We start from the raw sequence: 13,748 nt of genomic DNA, 5'->3' as shown, positions 1-13,748 counted from the left end.
ATTTGGATGACATTATTGATGTTTTTCTCGAGGCCGAAAGATTAAAAAAGTAGAGATAAGGTGAATCATCTGATGGAAGATGTATTTCGGTGTCCCTAACCCACCTATTGGCATCTCAAGAGACCAAATTTGGAGATCAATTATGGCTCTCTAATAAAATACAGCAGAATTTAATACAACAATAAAAGAAAATATATCTAGCTAGATAATACTATTAGCATTGCACATAAAGAAAAAAAGTTATTTCAAAGATCAACAATAAGCAATGGAAATAAAGAGTAAAAGTTATTTAGAATTCAAACAATATCATTTTCTAATTAAGCAGCTGCAGGTGTTTTTATCCCAGTCTTCAATTTTCTTCTGGAACTGCACATGGACACTTTCACTTCTGGGCATTGAAAAGTAACTAGCTGTCAAGCCAACTTCTCATCTAGTGATATATTAAAAAGAAACAAGAAGTTTACAAAGGTCAGGTATTCTAGATCGTTATCGATCTGGGAGAAAAATATACCAAAAGATATATGAGCATTCAGACGAATTATGACTAAATAAGAACAACAAAATAAAGATGGAACATGAATAGAAGCAACAATATAAATTGACTTATATGTAGCACTGATTACCCTGTGGGTATTCACAGAAAATTAGTAAAATGGTCTTGGATTTGACTTATATGTAGCACTGATTACCCTGTATTCACAGAAAATTAGTAAAATGGTCTTGGATTTGAAACCTGGTTTCTCATCTTTAGATCATTTATCCAAACATTGATTCCCTATCTTTTGTTCAGCATATCTATGTATTTGTTCATGGATATGAAGTATTTTCTTTTCATGTGTACCCATAACGATGACCTAGAGAGTGAATAAAGTTAATCATTTAATCAGCAATTTATCTAGGGAAGATTATAATTTATTAACTTCAAGCTTTATGAAAATGATGCTAGGGTTTCTAATTCAACAATTACAGAATTTTAATGTTGAATGTGGACATACATATGTGCTGCTGAACTGTTTCTTAACTCTCCTTGTGCAATCAGTATTTCATGTCTGCTATGTAACCTTCAGTATAGTTAAGCACACTACCCAAAAGAGACCACGATATCTTTTTAATATGACTAATATACATATTATAGTAAGATGCAAGTAACTCTATCAATCTCACGACTCTCAGAATTCTTAAAATAATTAATTTACTCATGAATCCTTCCTGCTAACATTATGTTCACAACCCTAATTATCCCTAAAAATGTAGCTGACAAAGTGAAAATTTGTTATTTAGACAAGTTAGGCTTAATGCCCGGTTAATCCTCAATGTTTGGGATGTGTACCAACGCGTCGCAATGTTTTAACTCGTCCGATACAACCCTCTAAGTATCTGATATGTTCCAATTAGCCCTCATACCGGGATAAAGCTAAAAAAAGAGTATATAACAAAGGTAAACTTGACAATTACTATTGAAAATAAAGTTTGTTCGTTCCTTTTAACCCTTAAAGAATACACTCATTAAACACTAAATATTACATTAGATGTTACTTTTAACCCTCAATATTGTTTAATGCCCTTTTAACCCTCACCAGTGTGAAATTTCATGATTGTCCATCCATATATATCGGATACTTGGAGGGTTGAATCCGCCGAGTCAATAAATCAAGGCTGTATCGGTACACACCCACAAACATTGTGGGTTAAAAGAGCATTTAGCCGACAAATAAACTTCGAGTATAACAGAAAGAAATTATCTACTATGCCTCATATTTCTGCCTTCAAAATTACATGCCAAAAGAACCTACAGAGAGTTGATGAAAAATAAGAGCCCTGAATCATGTAACCAGTGTAATTAAAACATTTAAATTTAGTCTTGAAGAATGTAATTGTACCTGTTCCTCGGGTACTGCAACTAGTCTTGTCCTCAGGCTTTGGGAAACAGTCAGAACTGCCTTCTTCACCCACTAAACAATCAAAACTGTTATCAGAAGGTCTTTCGGACAACTGTTTATCCTTTTCACCTCTCTCATCACTTTTATCTCCCTCTTTGAGAGCCCGGTTGAGAACCTGATTAGAAGACTCCTCGTCATGATATGCAGAAAGTTCTTTGTCAGAACCTTCAGAAAGTTCTTTGTCTGAACCCTCAGAAACTTCTCCATCAGAAATTTCATAATAATCTTCTTCAGATGCTTCATCGTCATAAGAATAATCTTCTGAGAACTGTTCTAGATCATCACTATCTTCATCTTCTGAAGAAATAACCTCACGAATATGTTCTCTCCCAGGAGATTGGATTTTCAGGATTTCATTTTTCTGATCAAGTAAAATGAGACTCTCCATGTAGGGAACAATTTTTCAGGATGTTCAGATAATCAATGCTTTTGGTCTCAGTCTTGTACAAAAGAATATTTTCTGTTAGGATCGCATCCACTATAGATTGACGGTAATCAAACACAATAACGAGCACGAAAGTAAAGAACACAAACAATTAACGTGGAAACCCCTCAAGGGAGGGTAAAACCACCAATCCACTAAATATGAATGTATTACAAGATTGGAGTCGCTCCCTCACTCAACACTCTTGTATACAAACCTCTCACCTTGATCACAAAAGTTCTCTCTTGTGTATCTCTCACACAACTCTCTAACTTTTGCAATACCATAAAACTCCTACAAATAACTATATTTATAGGCATCCAAGATATTCTAATCCTAATCAACTTCAAATTCCTATTTATGATAATTACCATCTTTTCCTATCTTGGATAGAAATCCTTCCACAATTAATATTCTACCAAGAATCGGATTACCTCAATTATCATAAATAAGATACCTTCTCAAATTAGGATCCTTAACTTATTTAGGAATTCTGGACGGAACCCAACAAATCCTCCCTCGGCTCGAATTCCCTAAAACTTCAACTGAATCCGAGAATCTCACCTTTTTCTCGGTCTTCGTCTTCGTTTCTCCACCATCTAAACAATAGATGTTCTTCTTGTTCATCATCCCTCGTAGAATCAAGCTCTTTCCTTTATACACCTTGCAACTTCGCCCTCGTCCAACGAATCTGTACCCTCGTGATGCCAACACGCTCAAAGACAACATGTTCTTTGATGCATCTGGTACAAACCTGACATTGAGAGCCTTCTTGATTGTACCATCATGGAGTTTAAGACAAACAGTTCCAACACCTTGAACCTTCATCTTCTCATCATTCCCCACAATGATATAACCAAGATCTTCATCTGTGCATAAAGTCTCAAACATCGCTCGATCCCTACATATGTGCATGGAAGCAGCAGAATCCATCACCCATTCTGATTTATTCTTCACCGAATCAGAAACGATATCATCACTCGCCATCAAAAACTCTCCATCCTCGACCACGTGTGTAGAGTGCGCATCTTCAACTTTGTTCTTTCCCTTCATCTCTTTAAAGGATCTCAAGTCTTCTTTAAAGTTCGGACAGAACATCTGCATATGACACGTTTCACCACAATAATAGCACTCAGCAATGCTCATATCCTTCTTACTCGGCCGAGATTTACTTCTTCCTTGTGGGTCATTGCGCGCGCGACTCCTCCCTCTTTCAGCACTTTGGACAGCTAAAACCGTCTCACCACTTTGAGAAACAGCATCCTTTGTCATCCTCTCATTATCTCTTAGCGCTTTTAACACATCATCAAGCGTAAGAGACGTCCTCCCCACTAACAACGTCTGCTTAAAATATTTGAAGGACTTCGGTAATGATGACAACAGCAACAGAGCTTGTTCCTCGTCTTTCATCGGCTCATCAACATTAGCCAGATGACATACCAGCTGATTAAAACAACTAATGTGATCATGGAGATTACCTTCTTCATCCAGTTTTAATGAGTACAACTCCATCTTCAAATTAAGTCGGTTGGTCAACGACTTTGAAGCGTATATGTTTGCTAACTTGTCCCATATCTCCTTTGGTGTCGACTCCTTCAACACGTTATATCTCACTTCGGGTGCAAGTGCCAGCCTGATTGTACTCGCCGCTCTCTTCTGGATTTTCGCCCAATCAGTATCACTCATCTCTTTTGGCTTCGTTTTCTCCAAGGCATCATCAAGTCCTTGTTGAATTAACACATCCTTGACGGTTAATTGCCACATAGTGAAATCCGTCTTCCCATCATACTTGGGTGCATCAATCCTCAATGATTTCAGATCCTCCATCAAGCCAAAAAAAATCAACACAAGACCAACAACGCAAACAGCCTACTTCGTGATTGCCTCCTCTTTAACGTCGAATCTACTTCTCGAACCTCAGCTCTTGATACCAGTTTGTTAGGATCGCATCCACTATAGATTGACGGTAATCAAACACAATAACAAGCACGAAAGTAAAGAACACAAACAATTAACGTGGAAACCCCTCAAGGGAGGGTAAAACCACCAATCCACTAAATATGAATGTATTACAAGATTGGAGTCGCTCCCTCACTCAACACTCTTGTATACAAACCTCTCAACTTGATCACAAAAGTTCTCTCTTGTGTATCTCTCACACAACTCTCTAACTTTTGCAATACCATAAAACTCCTACAAATAACTATATTTATAGGCATCCAAGATATTCTAATCCTAATCAACTTCAAATTCCTATTTATGATAATTACCATCTTTTCCTATCTTGGATAGAAATCCTTCCATAATTAATATTCTACCAAGAATCGGATTACCTCAATTATCATAAATAAGATACCTTCTCAAATTAGGATCCTTAACTTATTTAGGAATTCGGGACGGAACCCAACATTTTCATGGATGTCTTCCAAGATTAGTTGGTCATCCCTTGTAGAGCTAATGCACCTTCGAATTTTTAGTTGGCAATCGATCTCATATAACATTGTCCATGACTCAGCCACTCCGTAATCCTTCATAATCCATAAGTAGCATCTAGTACTTTCTTCACCTGACCCCACAGGAAGGACGTGCCCAAATAAACAAAGACATTCCTTCAGAACAACTGCTGTCACAGTTAGAGGAGAATCTGTATGAACCGTAAGATCAGGCAACTTCACCTCGTCCAATCCATACTTTTCAATGTTGAATGACAAGACGACCGGATCATCGCGATCACAATTATGTGGAATCCAGTGAAGATTATCATTGCACATTACTGATGACGCCTCATCTCGTACAATCCAAGGGAAATATTGTACTTGAATCTCTTTCCAAGCATCACTGCACAAGGAGTAAATCTCAACATCAGACTCTCCAGGGTGCCTGCTATGGACCTGTTGTCGCTCCAAAAACCTGACAATCTTATAATCCTTACTCTTTTGGTGATACCCAAATCCAAGCATCACTCTCGTGTCAATTCCAATTGTCCGGTGGACAATAGCCGAAGAATCAACGACCTTATACTTTCTAATGGATGGGTTCATCAAATAAATTGGTTCATATGAAAGATCAAATGAAAACAAACACAACATACCATTAGCCGAGCCAACAATTTGCACGGCTGCATCAGAAAACTTTTTAGACGGGTAAGGATAATTGGAAATCACACTTAAAGATTTACGCGAAACTAAGCCAAAAGAATCTTCCCCACTATATGTTGGAAAATAAATAAATTAACTTTCAATGTTTATCTAATATCTATTAAATATAATGTTTCCTAATTATTGTAAACTCCTGGAAAGGTGAAGTGTCAGGGAAGAGGAATAGTTATATCCTACAGTTATGAATGTGATCAGTTTATATAGTGTTCCCTGGAGTTGTATCAAAAAGTGTGAAACAATAAAAGGTCTCTTTTGTTCTTGTTCCTTTTATTTTTACAAGTTTCTACACATACAAATTGGTATCAGAGCCTTGTCCCAACAGAATGAACAACTCAATTCCTCTTTCTTTTGTCCCTCAATTAACCAAAGAAAATTATGGAAAATGGAGCATACAAATGAAGGCTCTTCTCGGAGCTCAAGAAGAATGGGAGATAGTTGAAAAAGGTTATGAAGAAGTTGAGGATGAGGAAGGATTAAACCAAGCTCAAAAAGATAATCTAAGAATATCAAGAAAGAAAAATCAACAAGCTTTATTTTGGATATATCAAGGAGTACAATCATATGATGCTGCTTGGGAAAAAATAGCTTCTGCCACTTCGGCCAAGCAAGCATGGGAGACTTTAGAAAATTCATTCAGAGGTGATGATAAGGTAAAAAGGGTTCGACTACAAACTCTTCGTGGTGAATTCGAAAGGTTACATAAAACAGAGTCGGAATCTGTTTGTGATTATTGTTCCCGAGTACTATCCGTTGTAAACGAATTAAAAAGGAATGGTGAAGTCATGGATGATGTTCGTGTCATCGAAAAAATTCTCCGTTCTTTGGATTCCAAATTTGACTACATAGTTGTAGCCATTGAAGAATCTAAAGACATAAACAAAATGACCATTGATGAACTTACAGGCTCGTTGCAAGCTCATGAAGAAAGACTAAACAAGAAGAAGAATGAAGTGTCATTGGATCAAGCACTTCATAGTAAATTGTCCATGGATGAAAGAAAATCAAATTTGAAAAATCAAACAGGAGATCATAGTCGCAGAGGAGGAAAAAGCTTTAGAGGGAGAAGCTCAAACTCTCGTGGAAGAGGCAACCAGTTATCTACAGGAAGTGGTGGCAATGAAGCAAAACAGAACCAAAATTTCAGAGGTTCATTTAGAGGACGTCGGGGAGGAAATCAAAGAGGTAGAGGTCGTGGCTATTTTGAATGCTACAACTGTCACAAACCTGGCCATATGGCTAATGAATGCTGGTACAAGGATGCGGAAAGGAAGAATGCTAATCTGGTGATTGAAGATAAGAACCAGGAGAGTCAAAATGAAGAAACTTTGTTACTTGTGTCTCATGGAGGAGATCGCGAGGATGTCTGGTATATTGACAGCGGTGCCAGCAAGCATATGACAGGTAACAAGAATTTATTTTCCAGTTTGTTTGAAAATCATTATGGAGAAGTTAAAGTTGGAGATGGAAAATCATATAAAATAAGTGGTGTTGGTGAATTAGAATTTAAGACGAAACAAGGCAGAATTGAAAAAATGTCTGAAGTTTATTATGTTCCTGGATTAAAAAATAATCTGCTTAGTTTTGGTCACCTTCTAAAGAAGGGATATGACATCCATTTCCATGACATGGCGTGTTATTTGTCAAAGAAAAATCAGGTCATTGCTAGAGTTCAAATTGCTTCGAATAATCTTTTTTCTATCACACTCCAAGATCAAAAGCTATCTCATACAAATGAAGGCTCTTCTCGGAGCTCAAGAAGAATGGGAGATAGTTGAAAAAGGTTATGAAGAAGTTGAGGATGAGGAAGGATTAAACCAAGCTCAAAAAGATAATCTAAGAATATCAAGAAAGAAAAATCAACAAGCTTTATTTTGGATATATCAAGGAGTACAATCATATGATGCTGCTTGGGAAAAAATAGCTTCTGCCACTTCGGCCAAGCAAGCATGGGAGACTTTAGAAAATTTATTCAGAGGTGATGATAAGGTAAAATGGGTTCGACTACAAACTCTTCGTGGTGAATTCGAAAGGTTACATAAAACAGAGTCGGAATCTGTTTGTGATTATTGTTCCCGAGTACTATCCGTTGTAAACGAATTAAAAAGGAATGGTGAAGTCATGGATGATGTTCGTGTCATCGAAAAAATTCTCCGTTCTTTGGACGTCGGGGAGGAAATCAAAGAGGTAGAGGTCGTGGCTATTTTGAATGCTACAACTGTCACAAACCTGGCCATATGGCTAATGAATGCTGGTACAAGGATGCGGAAAGGAAGAATGCTAATCTGGTGATTGAAGATAAGAACCAGGAGAGTCAAAATGAAGAAACTTTGTTAGTTGTGTCTCATGGAGGAGATCGCGAGGATGTCTGGTATATTGACAGCGGTGCCAGCAAGCATATGACAGGTAACAAGAATTTATTTTCCAGTTTGTTTGAAAATCATTATGGAGAAGTTAAAGTTGGAGATGGAAAATCATATAAAATAAGTGGTGTTGGTGAATTAGAATTTAAGACGAAACAAGGCAGAATTGAAAAAATGTCTGAAGTTTATTATGTTCCTGGATTAAAAAATAATCTGCTTAGTGTTGGTCACCTTCTAAAGAAGGGATATGACATCCATTTCCATGACATGGCGTGTTATTTGTCAAAGAAAAATCAGGTCATTGCTAGAGTTCAAATTGCTTCGAATAATCTTTTTTCTATCACACTCCAAGATCAAAAGCTATCTTGCTTTCTTGGTATGGACAAAGGAGTCTCTAAGTTATGGCATGATAGATATGGTCACCTGAGCTATGGAAGTTTAGAGATGCTATCTAAAAAGATGATGGTCCGAGGTTTGCCAAAAATTCATCACCCTAATGGTGTTTGTGAAGCCTGTCAGCTTGGGAAGCAACATAGAAAGCCATTTCCTTCTCAATCCTCTTGGAAAGCAAAAAGACCACTGCAACTAATTCACTCAGATCTTTGTGGACCAATGTCAGTTCCTTCTTTTGGAGGTAATCGCTATTTTATCTCTTTTATTGATGATTGCACAAGAAAAGTTTGGGTGTATTTTGTTCAACAAAAATCAGAAGCTTTCCAAAAGTTTAAGGATTTTAAGGCTGAAGTTGAGAATTTTATGGGTCTTAAAATCAACACTTTGAGGACAGACCGTGGCGGAGAATATGTTTCTAATGAGTTTGAAACTTTTTGCAAAAATAATGGTATTCGACATGAAATGACTGTACGTCACACGCCACAGCAAAACGGTGTTTGTGAAAGAAAAAATAGAACGATCATGGAAATGGCCAGATGCCTCTTGAAAAGAAAGAAGTTGTCAAGGAAATTCTGGGCTGAAGCGGTTTCTTGTGCCGTTTATCTTATTAATAGGTCACCTACGAGCAGCTTAAAGAATTGCACACCACATGAGGCCTGGTATGGGAAAAAGCCTGGTGTTCATCATCTGAAGGTATTTGGCAGTGTTGCTTATGCCCATATTCCAGCTGCGCTGAGGAATAAATTAGATGACAAGTCAGAAAAATGCATTTTTATTGGGTACAGCGAAAGAAGCAAGGCATACAAATTGTATAATCCAGTGACAAAACAAATTGTGATCAGTCGAGATGTTCAGTTCGATGAAGATTCCTTCTTTAATGAATTGGAAATTCAAAAAGAAAATTTTCAGATTTTTCCTTTTGAATGTGAGGGTGAAGAAGAGATGCAGTTGGAAAATAATGAAAATATTTTTGAAGGAGGAAATAGCCCATCTTCCCCAAGTTCATCATCAAGTTCTTATGAAAGCCCAATCAGAAAAACAAGAAGTCTCCGGGAATTATATGATGTAACTGATGAAGTTGAGTCAGGTGAAGCCGTATACTTTGCTTTTTTTGCAGGTGAAGATCCAATTTCTTTTGATGATGCAAATCAGAAGGGAGTATGGAAAGAGGCAATGAAAGATGAAATCAAGTCAATTGAAGAAAATCAAACGTGGGAGCTTACTGAATTACCACCACATAAAAAATCTATTGGAGTGAAGTGGGTTTACAAAACTAAGATGAATCCCGATGGCACAATCAACAAGCACAAGGCAAGGTTGGTCGCGAAAGGATATAAGCAAAAAGAAGGAGAAGATTTCAGGGAAGTGTTTGCTCCAGTGTCGAGGCTTGAAACTGTTCGATTACTCATTTCTCTTGCTGCCCAAAATAATTGGAAGGTGTGTCAGATGGACGTAAAATCTGCGTTCTTGAATGGCTTTCTCAATGAAGAAGTTTACGTCGATCAGCCGCCTGGTTTTGTCAAGAAAGGAGAAGAACATAAGGTTTATAAACTGAAAAAGGCTTTGTATGGGCTAAAACAATCACCCCGAGCTTGGTACAGTCGTATCAGTTCTTATTTAGAAAAACATGGATTTTACAGATGTCCATATGAACATACTCTTTACATCAAAACCAATTCCGAAGGAAATTTCATGGCTGTTAGTCTTTATGTTGATGATCTTATCTTCACCGGAAATAACTTGAGGATGTTAAATGATTTTAAGCGCATTATGATGAGGGAATTTAAAATGACTGATCTTGGAGAATTGCATCATTTTCTTGGAATTGAAGTGCATCGATCCAAGGAAGGAATTTTTATTTCACAAGAAAGCTATGCAAAAAAGGTTCTAAAGAGGTTCAAAATGGAGAATGCAAATCCAGTGTCTACTCCCTGTACTACAGGTTTGAAGTTATCCAAGGAAGGTGAAGGAAGATTGATAAATTCCACCATTTATAGAAGTCTTATTGGAAACTTGATGTATCTAACTTCCACAAGACCAGACATCGTATATGCGGTTAGCTTGTTAAGTAGATTCATGGAGAAACCTTATTCCAATCACTGGGAGGCAGCAAAAAGAATTCTGAGATATGTTAAGGGAACCATTGATTATGGAATTTTTTACCAGGCTAATATTCCTGTTAACCTTATTGGTTATACTGACAGTGACCTAGCAGGAAGCATTGATGATAGCAGAAGCACTTCTGGTTATGTATTTCATATTGGAACTGGTGCTATATCTTGGAGCTCAAAAAAACAACAGGTTGTAGCGCTTTCTACAACGGAAGCAGAATATATCGCTGCATCTTATGCTGGATGTCAACTAATTTGGTTGCGTGGAATTTTGGACAGCCTCAAAGAAAGACAGAACAGGGCTACTACTCTTTACTGTGACAACAGATCTGCAATTTTAGTAGCGAAGGATCCAGTTCTTCATGGACGGACAAAGCACATTCGCATTCGTTATCATTTCTTGAGGGAGCTTGTAAGTGAAGGTGATGTTAATGTTGAGTATTGTAAGACAGAAGATCAAATGGCGGATATTTTCACGAAGCCTCTTGGCGGACAAGTATACAAGAGAAATGTTGAAAGCCTGGGAGTAAGGAGCAAGTTCAATTTAAGGGAGGCATTGTTGGAAAATAAATAAATTAACTTGCAATGTTTATCTAATATCTATTAAATATAATGTTTCCTAATTATTGTAAACTCCTGGAAAGGTGAAGTGTCAGGGAAGAGGAATAGTTATATCCTACAGTTATGAATGTGATCAGTTTATATAGTGTTCCCTGGAGTTGTATCAAAAAGTGTGAAACAATAAAAGGTCTCTTTTGTTCTTGTTCCTTTTATTTTTACAAGTTTCTACACATACACTATAGATCAGATAACGATCAGCATATGAATTGGATTCTTTCAAATAGAAATCAGTGAAAGTAGTCTTTCTAATAGAATTGTACCAGCGCTTGCAAACAAACATGCAACTAACCACCGATTGAGCTGGCAGTTGAAAAAAGACTTCAGTCAGCAAGATATCCACCCGAATTTCTTCATCTCGGACTGAATTTGAGGAGTTTCCTTCGATCTTTTTCATCTCGATTTGAACGGCCAGTGTCCAGAGTTTGATGCTCAGTTCCCCGTGCGTATCAATTCTGCAATTGTTGCTCCCTTTGCTTCACGGATGTTTTATTACTATATTTCTTAAATACTAGGACACGTGTCACACTTAAAAGTCATATGTATTCCATTTAAATTTTGTATGTTCAACTAATATTATATCATAGATAATTTATAATTTATTAAAAAAAAATTGATAGTTTCTTTATTTTATGTTGAAATTGTTTTTTTTAGATAATCATGAGAAAAATAAGTTGATTAAAAAAGTGTATCCTTCCATATTTTGGTTTTTAGTCGTTTCTGACTTATTTTTAATTTAAAATGACTTCTGACTTATATTATACATACAAACATTTATCAGTCTAAAATTGAGAATGACTTAAATTTGGGGCATAAAATCCGAGGCAAACACATTCTAAATGGTATTGGTATCTAATTGTATTAATAGTATATAAAAATTTGGTCAGTATGATCAATTTGTGTTTATATTAAATTTAAAATATAGACAATAAAATTATAAATGTTATAAGTCATCCGTACATAGCATAGGTTATAAGCTAGTAATATATAAAATAATAGTGGATTACTTGCTTCTATTTAACTTCATCAGCTTTATTGCCATTTTTGCGCTCCTAAGTTTTCTGTTGAGACATTGAAGCATTTGAGTGATTTTTTGCTAATCAATTTTCATTTTTTTAGTGTTTATTCATCAAGAAGTTCAAAGTCTTTATAGATTTGGAAAAAAAATTACCGATTTTATTGAAGATCAATAAGGTAATCTCGAAGATATTTTAATATTCATCTTCTTCGTAGATTTTTTGAGTTTCAAATATTCAAGTCCAAGGCAGACATGACATATACACTACACGAAACTGGCCCATTTACGATGGATCTACGGAGCGCGTGAACTTACAACGGATAATAGGTCCTTCGTAAGGTAGCTTATTCAAATATTTTCCTCTTATTAAATGAAAAATCAAAAAGTACCAGTTCTCATATCGACGTCGTTTTCGTGGATCTTACGAAGGATAGGACATGGTCCATCGTAAAATCTATTAATTTAAATTTTTTAATTCACCAATCGTAATTAATGCCAGCAGCCACATTTGAATTGACCGTTGCGGGATATTATATTAAATGAATTTACGATGGTCCGTTTTCTGTCCGTCGTAAGTTAGTCTGAATAATCAGCCAACAGCACTGCCTCCCCTTCTTCTCTCTAGCTAAAACTCACTATTCTACCAAAGCAAGATAATTTTCTTTATGATTTCACAAAAAATATGATATAACAACAATGATCATCACTCCAATCAATGTAAGTATATGATAAATCTTTACTTATTCTTTAATATATATATATATGTGTGTGTGTGTGTGTGTGTGTGTGTGTTATTTGTGTTGATATGTATTTTTATTTATATGCATATTATAATTGATATGGATATTATTCATGCATATATAGATGTCTTATGATCGAAGTTGGATCACTCGGCGAATAATTCCTGGTGGTTATGGATTTACGGATGAATATAATAAGGGGGTTAAATATTTTTTTGGCATTTGCGAGAAGCAATTCTAAAGATCCCCATTATAAAAATCTTCTTATTGGATGTCCTTGCAATACATGTAGAAATCAATTACATCAACTAATTTCCGATGTCGAGTTCCACTTATTTGCAACCGGTTTTTTCGAGAGTTATACCACATGGCACTATCATGGCGAATCTCGTTAGTCGAGAAATGAACAAATGAATTATCACGAAGATGTGTATGATGAACATGAGATGTTGAGGGATGCTTTTGGGCCGGAAGCTTTGGAAGTAGAGAATAACATTTCCGAGGACACGAACGAGCAAGCAACTAAATTTCTATACAATGTAAACAATGTTGGGGAGCCAATATATCCGGAAAATATAAAGTACACACAATTGAAGTTTATTTTCAGATTACTACATTGGAAGAGTCGTAACAAATGTAGTGATAAAGTCTTTGATGAGTTGCTCCTTTTACTTGGGGACGTGTTTCTGGTGGGGCATAAGCTCCCTTCCAATTATTATGCTGTCAAGAAGATAGTACGGAAGCTGAGTTTGGGATATGAAAAAATACATGGATTTGAGAATGATTGTATGTTGTTTTATGGTGATGATAAAGATTTGGAAAATTGTAAATATTGTAACTTAAGTCGATACAAAGCTGCAACACATGCCGGGAACAATACCAATCCAGGCCCTCTATACTCAGGATTTTCCCTTATGTTTGTCTGTCACTACTTACCAAGTAAAAGGCTAACCACGTTTGTATTGCCGAATGCAGGTTATGGACCG

General features: G+C 36.3%; 1 protein-coding gene across 1 annotated transcript; it reads right to left on the bottom strand.

The window, feature by feature from the left end:
• Positions 1-4,724: 4,724 nt before the first annotated feature.
• LOC108201133 (F-box protein CPR1-like) lies at positions 4,725-5,405 on the bottom strand. The gene has a single exon (XM_017369435.2). The coding sequence runs from the start codon at positions 5,403-5,405 to the stop codon at positions 4,725-4,727; it is 681 nt and encodes a 226-aa protein (XP_017224924.2).
• Between the last annotated feature and the right edge of the window lie 8,343 nt (positions 5,406-13,748).

Source organism: Daucus carota, chromosome 9, assembly GCF_001625215.2.
Source record: "Daucus carota subsp. sativus chromosome 9, DH1 v3.0, whole genome shotgun sequence".
Taxonomy (NCBI): domain Eukaryota; kingdom Viridiplantae; phylum Streptophyta; class Magnoliopsida; order Apiales; family Apiaceae; genus Daucus; species Daucus carota.
This window is presented reverse-complemented; position numbering and strand designations above follow the sequence as displayed.

What these genes read in the sequence shown, in the direction of transcription:
- LOC108201133 (XM_017369435.2), bottom strand. Translation starts at nt 5,405, where the DNA reads ATGAACCCATCCATTAGAAAGTATAAGGTCGTTGATTCTTCGGCTATT.